The following is a 12,749-nucleotide window of genomic DNA, read 5'->3' as shown; positions in this document are numbered from 1 at the left end:
CTTTCTTCCACTTACATTTCTTTGGCAAACTTTAATCTTAAAAGCTGGCATTCCTAGCGTATTACAGCACATGCACATCAGGAATGTGTAAGAAGTGACTTCTTGTACTATATATTAAAAAAACTAGAGGTACCTAAATATCCAGCTTTTTTTTAGTTTTTTTGCCAGTCCTGGGACTTGGACTCAGGGCCTGAGCATTCCTCAAGGCTAGGGCTCTATCACTTAAGCCATAGCACCACTTCTGGCTTTTTCTGTGTATGTGGTACCAAAGAATAGAACCCAGGGCTTCCTGCATGCTAGGCAAGCACTCTACCACCAGGCCATGCTCCCTGCCCCTCCAGCATTGTTTTTGTAGGAGACAATGGAGAAATGTGGTATCTAGCATAGCATCGTAAGGAAAATACAGCCTTTCCTCCATTCTGTTCAGTCATTTTCATTAGTAACACGACTATCAGCCAGAGGTGTACAGTGGTAAAGCATGCAAGTATGTATGAAGTTCCAGCATCAACACCACAAAAAAAGTAACAGTAGCCAGAAGTTTAGCCTAGAGGTAGAGTGCTTGCCTAGCATGCATGAAGACCTGGATTTGATTCCTCAGTACAACATACATAGAAAAGCTAGAAGTAGTGCTGTGGCTCAAATGGTAGAGCTCTAGCCTTGAGAAAGTCCAAGGATAGTGCTCAGGTCCTGGCTTCAAGCCCAGGACTGTCAAAAAAATTAATAAAAAAATGGGCATGAGAAAACATGTAATTTACAAATATATTACTTGTCGATGTGAAACAAAGAGGGAATGGATAATAGTGAATGCTGGAACTGGAAGGGGAATAAAGTCTTCAAGGAGTTGGATGTGATACATGACCATAATCCCATTTCTCAGGAAACTAATGGAGGAGGATTTCAAGTGTGAGGCCAGCCCAGGCTATACAGAACAAGACCTTTCTCAGACACACACACACACACACACTCCTGAGACATAATTAGATATTAATGCCAATAACTACATAAAAGTTTTCCTATAAAACTGTATCCATATTGACTTTGTGACTTTAATTCTAGGTATTTACTTACAATAAATTGGCTGGGCATGGTAGCTCATGCCTGTAATCCTAGCTACTCAGGAGGCTGAGATCTGAGGCTCGTTGGTTCAGTGCCAGCCCGGGCACTAAACTCGGTGTGACTCTTGCCTCCGGTTTAATCACCTTACTGTCCCTGGAAGCTAGCCAAATGCTCACTGTCGTAAACAAAACAACCTAAAGAGTACCAGCTTGAAGAGTAATAAATCGTACGCTTATGCTCAGTCTAATCTTGTTTCTGCTTCTGAGTGTGCATATAGCTTCTGCATTGAGCTCTGCATTGGGAAAGGGGAAAAGTCTTAAGTGTTGGATCCTCTCTAGCCCAGAGGACAGAATATTTCATACAGACAGAATTATAGGTAACATTACAAGAGCATATGAGAGACGCTTAAAAACGGCTGTATTTTTATCTCATTCCTGTTGTAAAATACAAAAACTATAAAATCTCATCTCTTGAATTCCTAAACAATTAACATTCTTCTGTGGGTGAGTTTTCTGTGGTTTAGGAGGTAACACAAAGAGGATGAATAGCTTCTTGGAGATGTCACTGATGGTTTATAGATTGCTATGAAACCTCCCACAAATGCAGTAATTCTAGCCAGCTAAGAACTTAAATATATAGTCAAGCAGTCATGCCAGCTCATGCATTTATCCTGTTGAATTCAGGCTTGCTTGAAGGGAGGAAAAAAAAACACAACACCACATTGGGAGCTTCTCAAAATATAATTTAAAACTATTTTGTACCAGTACAATATATTAATTTTACAAATGTAAAATTTTATCAGCTGTTAAAGCATTTGCAAAAACCACACATTCTACTTCAGCTTTATTGCACAATATCTATAAGAAAATATTAATTTTTAAATTAGAAAACATAAAAATGCTTTCAATATAGAAGAGACGATCTGATTTTAAAGACAATACTCTATAAGAATGTCTACCCAGAAAATAACAAACTTTCACAGGATACCAAGAGCTGGACAGATGCTTCAGCAAATCCGGTACAAAGCTCTGTTTAAAACCAGTCCAAAATACGTAATCCGAAGTGTAGCATCATTCTTCATTAGAAAGCTAGACACCACTCAAGGGAGTTTCATACACTTGAAAAGGCTGAGGCATGTTTCAGTGTGAGCATTCTGAATATCTCCTACATATCAAAAACAACACTTCCAACCTAATAGCCATTTTACAGGTATTTCCTTCATGCTTGCTATGTCTGGTGACTGTTTTAAATGACTATTTGTGACCCATTTTAGTTTATGCAGATAGGAAACAAATACATTTTTAAAACCTCATCCTTTACAAAAATCAGTTTACAAATTTGCATCATATATAAATTAGTGTCAAGACTGTCGAGATGGCTTCTTTTATATGGTCGTATATTAGTTTGTTTTCCTAGAGTTGGGGTGGTAGGTGTCCCACTTGCTCTGTAGTGTAATCAGGATTAAAATACAAGCACTAAGCTGGAATCCTAAGCCAAGTTAGGTAATAAGACTGTGATGGATTGTAGTGGGATATTATCCTGGATCTAGGTAGCAATGAGGTGTTAAAATACTGACACCACCCATGGCAGGCATTTAATTCACCTCAGACAATAAACATAATCTGGAGATGAAAAGGAGAAAAAAATGTTTACATACACATTCTTAATGGAGTTACACATGTCATAGAAAAATCCTCACTTAATAGAACAAGGATCCAGCAGATTGCTTGATACATATATAGATTACATGTCTTTTTTCTGTTAAGGCATGTTGTCTCGATTTCAAGTGTTTTCAACTTTATGCCTTTGTGGCTTGGGGAATTACTTTTTTTTTTTTTGAACTTATGGCCTGCATAAGCAAAGTCAAATATGGTATCTCACATTTGTGTCAAGAATTAGTAAAATAGTGGTTATATACTCATAAGTTTGTTGTATGTAGACAGAATTATCAAAACCCCAGATGCTTATAAAAAGAAATTTTGCATTATTTAGAATCTCTTCCTTAGGAATCAAAGCAGTTGCTGTTGAAGACATGTTTTGTTTTGTTTTGTTTTTTTCAGAACTGCTCAGAGCACCTCATCTAGACGAGTGTTTTAAAAAAATATCCTTAGTCTACGGTGAGACTTCAAACATCACATATTTCACCTTTTATGGGCTTTTTATTTTTTAAAAAAAATCATGTATCTCCTCCTTCAAGTCCTTCAGAATAAAATAAAACTACACTCTCACATTCCATTAGGAAAAAAAATGGAAACATTCACGGTCTGAAAACCCCTGATCTTCTATCACGGAATAGTGGGCTAATGGGCTTGTCATAGAAAATGTACATCATAGCAGTAAATAGATTAAAATCTATTCCATCAAAAAAAAAAGTTCTATGACTTCAATTTAAATACATATCTGAAAAGCTAACAGGAGGTTGTCTTGTTTTCTCAAAAGTGCTAATTATGACATTTACAGGTCTCTTTCAAAGACACCCCGATTGAGTTCTTTAAAACCAAACAACAGTAACAACAACAAAACATAAAAATAAAATAAAACGAAACCACCTTGCTTTAGGCACACTGCTGATGAGTTTCTAAGAAGCAGAGGGAAAGAGAATCACTTGTCAATTAATCCAGCCTCCTTAATTTTACTGAAGAAGAATTTCTCCAGGATACTGGCACATTTGTAGTATTCGCTCTCAGGGGGGTTGTACTCTTTGCAATTGGTAAAAACTCGCTGTAAGTCTGCCATGAATAATTTCTTAGACACATAGTACCGATTCTTGAGGCGTTCACTCATGGTTTTCAGATCTGCACAGGATAAAAAGAACATTAACACTATTCTACTCTTCTTAAGCGTTAATATAAGGGAACAAAACCAAACAAAGAATGTACATGGTTGGTTTGATTACATTTTTAATCATTCCAATACCCATTTTTAGGAAAACATTTCTTAAGTCTTACTTTATTATTTTTCTGAGAGGGTTTTATAACAAAATCAGATCTATTTTATCATTAAAGCAAACATTATTAGTTATACTGAACAAAGGAAGCTAAGTAGATTATCAAGAGCTAAGTATGATAAACAGACTGCTATTAGCTATTCATCCTGAATTATACAGAAGGGGCTGTACACACAAAAGCAGGTAGAACACGTGTATTGAATCATTTAATTATTTTAAATTAGACTAAGTTTGCCTAAGTTCAGAGCAACTTCTCTACTAAAGTATAAAAACTAATTGTTAAGTATAAGTCCAAATATAACAGTCCACATAAAACAGTTAAAAAAAAAAAGAAAGAAATTCTTTCGTGTTCCATCAATTAAATAAAAATGACTGCTGGTTATGACTCTATAGACCTCTATAGACATAAGGTTTTACTGCATAGATTAATATGTATCTGTGACATACAAACCCTCAGTCTAATTTTGATTATGTTCTAAAATCTAAGTGCCAGTGATTGTATATAGAGATTCCGTTATTGAATACTTATTTGTTAAACACATCATTTGAAATATGATATAAAATCAATGTTAATAAATTCTTTTAAAAAAATAATAATTTTTTTTAAATGACTGCTGGGGCCTAGAGTGTGGCCTAAGGCAGAGCGCTTGCCTAGTATGCATGAAGACCCTGGGTTCTATTCCTCAGTACCACATACACAGAAAAAGCCAGAAATGGCTCTGTGGCTCAAGTAGTATAGCTTTAGCCTTGAGAAAGCCAAAATACAATAATGCCCAGGCCCTGAGTTCAAGCCCTAGGACAGGCAAAAATAAATAAATAAATAAATAAAGATTGGCTTTATAGTCATTTTTCTAAAGTAAATATGCTTTGCTAGACTTGTGAAATACATTTTCTCAATATATCTGCTTGCTTAAATTGTATAACTCAGCAAGTGAAGACAGTACGTCATCTCTGTCCCTTAGAATACATGGAGCTTCCTCAGTCTTCATGGTGAGAACAAATTTATGCAACTTAATGCAAACTGAACACTAACATTTGTCTATTTCAGGGTCCCTGGATGCCTTTAAGTCTCTAGTTCAATCACCAAAAATTGTAACTATAGTAACTCTACAAATAAGTCAAAAATCTCAAGCCTGCTACAAAACACCAAAGGAAAATTGTGGAAAAAATATGTTTTTCTTTGTCTCGTTTAATTAAAGTCTATTCCTGTTATTCATGTCATCACATCTGTAAATTCAACTTTTAACTTTTGTTTCCTCTAACAGAAGCAGTTTGGAGGCAGAAAAAAATATCTAAAAGTGCTAAGATAAACAAAGACTCAGCAAATCCTCACTAAACATCTCAAACTTAGTGTTGCTGAATGTGTCAAGATGTTTGCTCCTTTTAGAAAGAAAAGGCAAAAAAAATGAGTACAATCAGGGGTTTATATTCCTTTCCCCTAAATCTCTTTACCACTTAAGACATGCTGCCCAATAAGTTTATAATGTTTTAGAAGAGAGAAACATGTAGCCAAAACCAAAAACATAAAACAATTCAATTCTTGGAGGAAAACAAAACGAAAAAAGCAGTTTGTGACAGCCTGGGCAGACAAATCCAAGAGACTCTTAATCTCCAATTAACCAGCAAAAACATGAAACTAGAGATATGAGTACCAGCCATGGCTCAGAAAGCTAAGCAAGAATGTGATGCCCTGAGTTCAAGCATCAGAACTTACACACACACACACACATATAGGAGGAGGAGGGAGAGGGAAGGACAGAAGGGAGGGAGAAAAGCCGGGAAACAACACAAAGATGGGGCAAAGCCCTTTCTAACATTTAGGTAGGATAAGCATGAGTGGAGAATGAGTAAGATGAGATGGGCAACAGAAACCCAGCTAGAATTATAGTAGTAGTCTGACTTTCCAAAAGAATCAGAATGCATTCTGAATTTCAATCCATTTTCTATTCTAAAGCTATCCATGGCATTTTTCTTCTTTTCTTTGATCAACTTAAGATTATTTTAATTGAATAAACACTACAGGTTAAAAAAAACACTGGTACTGCCAGGCACCAGTGTTCAAAGCAAGGATTGAGATTCAAAGCAAGCCCAAGCATGAAAAGTCCCTGAGATTCTTATCTCCAGTTAAGCACCCAAAAAACCAGAAGTGAAGCTATGGCTCAAGTGATGATAGAGCACTAGCTTTGAGCAAAAAGCTCAGGGACCATGCCAGGCCCAAAGTTCAAACTGCAGAATTGGCTCAAAGAAAAAGAAAAGAAGCACTAATGGTATCAAATATGGACATAGCATGAAATGAATTGCATTTTCTGAGGTGAGCCGGAAGACCCTGGCTAACAATTACAGATTGGAAGATGCCATGGTTGGCTCAGACCACTCAGACAGTGTGCAATTTGCCAATCCTTGGGTGAAACACATTTACAAAGATGAGAGAAAAGAGGTTGTAAAACATGGGGAAAGGGGAAGAAAGCTCTTTAGGAAAATACAAGAAATGTAAGCCAGGCACTGGTGGCTAACATCTGTAATTTTAGCTACACAGGAGGCCAAAGCCCAGATCTGAGGATCATGGTGTGAAGTCGGCTCAGGCAAGAAAACCCCCATCAGACAAAAGAGCTCAGGACAATAGGGAAGGAAAGGGAGAAGGGAAGGGAAAAGAAGGGAAGGGAAGGGAAGGGAAAAGAAGAGAAGGGAAGGGAAGGGAAGGGAAGGGAAGGGAAGGGAAAAGAAGGGAAGGGAAGGGAAAAGAAGGGAAGGGAAGGGAAGGGAAGGGAAGGGAAGGGAAGGGAGAAGGGAAGGGAAGGGAAGGGAGAAGGGAAGGGAAGGGAAGGGAGAAGGGAAGGGAAGGGAAGGGGGAAGGGAAGGGAAGGGGGAAGGGAAGGGAAGGGAAGGGGGAAGGGAAGAGGGAAGGGAAGGAAAGGGAAGGGAAGGGAGAAGGGAAGGGAGAAGGGAAGGGAGAGGGAGAAAAGAAGAGGGCTGGGAGTTTGATCTAGCGGTAAAGTGCTTGCCTAGCATGCACGAAGACCCAGGTTCAATAGACCCAGGCTCAATTCCTCGGTACCACATACATAGAAAAAAAGCTGGAAATGGTGTTGTGGCTCCAGCGGTAGAGCTCTAGCCTTGAGAAAGCCCAAGGACAGTGCTCAGACCCTGAGTTCAAGGCCAAGGTCTGGCAAAAAGGAAAAAAGAAAAGAAAAAGAAAAAAAATTTTGCTGTGTCAGTCTTTTTTCAAATACATGATCATCTTACAACTCAAGCTACACATTTTGTTCGGCATCTAATGGTATCCTGAGGGGAAAAAAGTGATTCTGCTTTAACTAGATACGGCACATGTCTCCCCCAGCACTGGCCTGGCTCTATCACCTCACGAGCACTCAGTTAGAAATCCCACTGGCATCCCACTGAAGAAACTCACACATTTTTCAGGCTGCAATAAGAAACTTGCCTAAGGCAGGGTTTGGGTAGTTATGATAGAGGGGTACCTCTCAGGGCTGGGAAACCCCCTTTTTGTTCTGTCAAGCACCATTTGGATATTTATAGCATCACTCATAGGCCATATAAAATTATTAGGATAGATGGACAGCTTTGAGTAGCCAATGAAAAACATATATATTCATTGGGTTTCCAATGCTTTTGCAAGCTTTATTTAGCCCTGGGGCCATCCCTGCAACTTACCACTGCAGAATTTTTAGAAAATACAGGGACTGGGCCTGAAAGGGAATTACTCTCCCAAACTGACACAACTTAAGACAGAGCTGGGTACAAGTCAATGAGTGCAAAAGAAGATAAGCAGCATGTTTATATGCATTTCATTATATAAATAATGCTTATCAAAATGACTTCCAAGGGCCAGGAGGGTGGCCTACTGGTAGAGGGCTTGCCTAGCATGCATGAAGCCTTGGGTTTCATTCCTTGGTACCACATACACAGAAAAAGCTGGAAGTGGTGCAGTGGCTCTGGAGCTCTATACTTGAGAAAGCACAACGACAGTGCTCAGGCCCTAAATTCAAGCCCCAGGACTGACAAAGAAAAAAAAAAAAAAGACTTCTAAGAAATGGCAACAAGAAGTCTGGGGGTGTTTTGTTTTGGTTTTTTTTTTTTTTTTTTTTGGTAATAATGTTTGTGATTATCCCTCCCCCTTTGGTTTATTCCTTCTTGTCACTGCTTTTTATTTCTGTTCCCTTTGTCTTGTATATAAGTTTATGTAATTTGGGGAAGGGATGGGGAAGTACAGAAATGGGTAGGCGGGGTAAGGGTGAACCAATACAGCACTGATACTCACTAGACACTATGTTAGAAATGAACTCTACAATTTGGGAGGGGAAAAAAAACTGGGGGAAAATGAGGGAGGGAGTGACACTGTTCAAAAAGAAATGTACTCATTACTAGCCTTATGTGACTGTAACCCCTCTGTACGTCACCTTACAATGAAATAAAAGAAGAAGCTGAGATGGTCCAGAGAAGGAGAATGCAAAACTCAAAAAGAGTTTTAATCTACTTCTGACATAGTGGAAAATGGTGATCCCCAAATCAACCTTGTATTTTCATTTTTCTGTGCCAGTAAAGGGACTGAACTCAGGGCCTGTGTGCTTCTCAGCTTTTGAGCTCAAGACTGGCACCCTAACACTTAAGCAACAGCTCCATTTCTGGCTTTTTAATCATTAATCAGATATTAGACTCTCAGATTTCTGCCCTGCTAGCTTCAAACCTCAGTCCTCAGATCTCAGCCTCTTAAGTATAAGATTACAGGTGTGTGTCACTGAAGTCCAGCCTTCTAGTAGAATTCCAGATCGACTCAACACTCCTGGTTTTCTGTTTTAAAATATACAGTACCAAAACGGTAGAGGGGAAGAAAAGCATATAGATTCAGAGCAGACATGGGCTAATGAAACAATAGAACTATATAACATTCATGAGAAAATGAATACCCCTTCAAGTAATTCTGTAACCAGGGGACTGAGGGGATCACTTTCACCTTTTCGAATCTTAACACTTAGAAAAGATGCAAGCACCAGTAGCTCATGCCTGTAATCCTAGCTATGCAGAAGGCTGTAATCTGAAGATTGAGGTGTGACGCCAGACCTGGCAGAAAAGTCCCCAAGAGACTTACCACTCCAATTAACCTCTCCAATTAACCACTCAAAACCCTGAAGTGGCTCAAAGGGGTAAAGTGCTATCCTTGAGTGAGAGAGCTCAGGGACAAAGCCCAGGTTCTGAGTTCAAGCCCCATGACCAACCCCCCACAGGGGCTGGGAGTTTGGCGTAATGGTAGAGTGCTTGCCTAGCATGCATGAATCCCCAGAGTCCATTCCTTGATACCACATACAAAGAAGAAGAAGAAGAAGAAGAAGAAGAAGAAGAAGAAGAAGAAGAAGAAGAAGAAGAAGAAGAAGAAGAAGAAGACGAGGAGGAGGAGGAGGAGGAGGAGGAGGAGGAGGAGGAGGAGGAGGAGGAGGAGGAGGCGGCAAAAGTGGTTCTGAGGTTCAAGTAGTAGAGCTCTAGCCTTGAGAAAGTCCAAGGACAGTGCGCTCAGGCCCTGAGCTCAAGCCCAGGACTAACAACAACAACAAAAAAAAAAGATTACAAGTAAAAGAGGAACAGAAGACTCTGCTCTCATTTCAGTGAGTAGTCACCTGCACAATGCCAAACTGATTGCATTTGGGAGTTCTCAATTGATTCCATTATCCATTTTAGTATACTACAGGCGCAAGCAGCAATTTCCTCAATTCTGCATTTTCAAAGGGATCTTTTGTTTTCAGATAAGAATAAAGATTAAAATGACAGCATATGCAACGATAAACAGTATCGTGAAGAACATGGAAAATCAAGAATTTATGGTGTGGTGGCTCACACCTGTAACCCTAGCTACTGAAGAGGCTGAGAACTGAGGATCTCAGTTCAAAGCCAGCATGGGCACTAATGTCCATGAGACTCCAATTAATCTCCAATTAATCACTAGAAAACCGGAAGTGGCGCTGTGGCTCAAGGAGTAGGGTGGTAGCTGAAGATCTCAGGGACAACACCCAGGCCCAGAGTTCAACCCAATGATCGACAAAAAAGTTTAAAAAATAAATAAAAATGTATTACCATTTCACCCACTGAAAATACAGCATGTAAGCAACCTAATCTACCTTCTTTCATTTTTACCTTGCACAGCTTCTAAGGGGAATGGCTGTTTAAGATGGATGTAAAACATATCAAAAGGACAAAACTGGATTATCTTCACTTTGGCAATAAACAGGCTGAACCCAAGCAAGGTTATGACCAAATAGCAAGTGTCCATATCCACAACTGTCTGTGGGTCAGTTCTCCTCCTGGACCACATGTCATAGGCTCTAAAGGACACCTGTAGGTTGTCTCTAAGCAACAGGGCCAGCCCCTTCCCCTCAATCATTCTACTCCAACATAACTTCCTTCCCCTCTACACACACAGGGAAACGTCCCCACCACAGAGAAGAGACCCAACCTCAGTACCCATTTGCCCCCCGCAACACCAACCAGGGTTTTTATTAAATCTACACGTAGAAAATATTAACAGTATTACCCATGGGAAAGCGTATCACTTCATAATATCCCGGAGCTTCTGTTCTCTTCACAGGTTCCATGAAGGGCCAAGCGCTTTGATGACTCTGGAGTATAGACACATAGTAAATAAGGTTCCTAATATGGCAATTCCAGGTGGGAAATCATTTCAAAACATGAAGTGAACAAAAGACACACCTACCTTCACCTGCTGGAGGATGCTCTTGAGCGTGCTATAGAGCTGGTCGGGGTCTTTGGGTTCTTTACTTGAAAAGAAGAAACAGCAGGAGCAGAGATTAGTTCTGACCCTGCTGTCAGCTCTCTTGCACTCAGCTCAGCCTTACAGAAACCTCCAATAGGACCCATCACTCATTCCAGAGCTTAGAACAACAAACCCCACCAAGGGCTGTTTGACTGAATATCAACACTTTGCCCTTTTTCTCTAAGTTGCTGGAAAGGGTTAAAAAAAATTAAGCAATTTCCATTCACAGCCTTTTGCCCATTTTCCTTACCTTTTCTCTTTTCCACTTGGTTTCCAGCCTGTCTCTCCTATGTCAAGAAAATTAAACATTAAATGAGAAGTGCTTTTGGTCAAGAGAATAACGTATTTAGTAAAAGTATAATCCATTACAGCCACGTTCAATAATGTCTTGGGAGGAACACACTGAAATTACCAGCGTGTATTCACCTTCTTATCTAGCTCATAAAACGAAATGTTCCTCAAACGGGCTATTATATATGTTTTATAAAGTGGAAAGTCTGACCTTTGTCTCTACTCTACCTTTGGGTAGAGACGAACATTTAGTATTACATTTTCTTTTTATTCTAAGTCCAATTGTTTGCTAATCACAATGTAAAAGAGTAAAGGTGCTGTTAGTGGTCTGTTTGTGATTCAAGGTGTTTCAGGGTAGATAGCACAGATCTCTTCCTACTCACTGTTTAGAAACTAGCACGACCTATGTAAGTGAGGCTACTAATCTACAAAACAAAATGCTAAAACTGAAGTGAAATTAGTTCATAATAAAAAAAAATAATAATAATTCAGCCAAATGTGGGTGGTTCATATCTGCAATCCTCACTAGTCAGAGACTGAGATCTGAGGATTGCAGTTTAAGGCCAAAATCCACGGAATTCTTAATCTCCAATTAGTCACCAAAAACCTAGAAGTGGTGCTGTGGTCCAAGTGGTAGAACACTAGTCTTGCGGATCCTGAGTTCAGTCTCAGGACTTGAACAGAAAGAAAGAAAGAAAGAAAGAAAGAAAGAAAGAAAGAAAGAAAGAAAGAAAGAAAGAAAGAAAGAAAGAAAGAAAGAAAGAAAGAAAGGAAGGAAGGAAGGAAGGAAGGAAGGAAGGAAGGAAGGAAGGAAGGAAGGAAGGAAGGAAGGAAGGAAGGAAGGAAGGAAGAAAGGAAGGAAAATACTTGGCCCAAGATTATAATAATGTCATGGCTATTATACCATTAGTAGGGATAAAAATGACTATAGGATGAATAGTAAAAATATAAGCAAAAATACAAGTAAAAACACAGGAAAGACATTATAAGGCAATTTTATCTTTTCCAAATAACATTTTTTTTCCTCTGGAGAACTTTTTCTGGTTTTGCTTAGTTTATTAAATCTTTATTAGAAGATGGGTTTGAATCAAGTAAAAGTGCCAATGATATTCAGTAGCTTTTGATGTACAATTAAACAGTTGATTTGGATGACTTAACCAATACAACTCATCCATTACCTGGAATGAGTCAGGTAAAAGTAAATGCTAACCATTCATTCTGAGACCCAATTTCGCCATTTATATATATATATGATTCTGCTGTTTTCCATTTTCTACGTTGCTAGCATCCACTAGCTACAAATGCCAGGATTTTAATAAAGAGTGGATATTGATGATGACGAGAAGGAATTTCCATTGGCTTGTTGGCTTTGGAAGAGAAAGGACATTAAAAGGGAGGCATCTGCGGACTCCTGTTAGTTCACTTACAACGGGGTCTCATTAGACAAATTCACAATCCTCCTGGGTCAGCTTTCCAGGGGTTGGGATTACACAGCCAGGTCTGGCTTGCTGTCTTCTTCTTTAAGGGTTAGAATGATGAAAGGGGTCACCTGATCAAAATGCATCTTACTCAGAAACTGACAGGTGGATTGAAACCTTTTTGTACAATTACTTAAAGATTAATACTCGCAAGACTAGTGCCCTACCACTTCATGCCACAGCTTCACTTCTGGGTTTC

The 12,749-nt window shown here is 39.1% G+C and overlaps 1 protein-coding gene across 1 annotated transcript in view; it reads right to left on the bottom strand.

The window, feature by feature from the left end:
• Positions 1-1,777: 1,777 nt before the first annotated feature.
• Positions 1,778-12,749, bottom strand: part of Kat2b (lysine acetyltransferase 2B) — an 83,807-nt gene continuing 72,835 nt past the window's right edge. Inside the window, exons 15-18 of the mRNA XM_090322057.1 lie at positions 11,032-11,068; positions 10,722-10,785; positions 10,542-10,626; positions 1,778-3,851 (exon numbers count right to left, since the gene is read on the bottom strand). Of these exons, the coding sequence (XP_090178183.1) occupies positions 3,658-3,851; positions 10,542-10,626; positions 10,722-10,785; positions 11,032-11,068 (380 nt within the window). The 3' untranslated portion in view covers positions 1,778-3,657. The remainder of the gene's footprint in view (positions 3,852-10,541; positions 10,627-10,721; positions 10,786-11,031; positions 11,069-12,749) is intronic.

Source organism: Megascapheus bottae, chromosome 2 (genome assembly GCF_031878675.1).
Source record: "Megascapheus bottae isolate mThoBot1 chromosome 2, mThoBot2.hap1, whole genome shotgun sequence".
NCBI classification, from domain to species: Eukaryota; Metazoa; Chordata; class Mammalia; order Rodentia; family Geomyidae; genus Megascapheus; species Megascapheus bottae.
The sequence above is the reverse complement of the archived record's forward strand: the minus strand, read 5'-3'. Positions and strand labels throughout refer to the sequence as shown.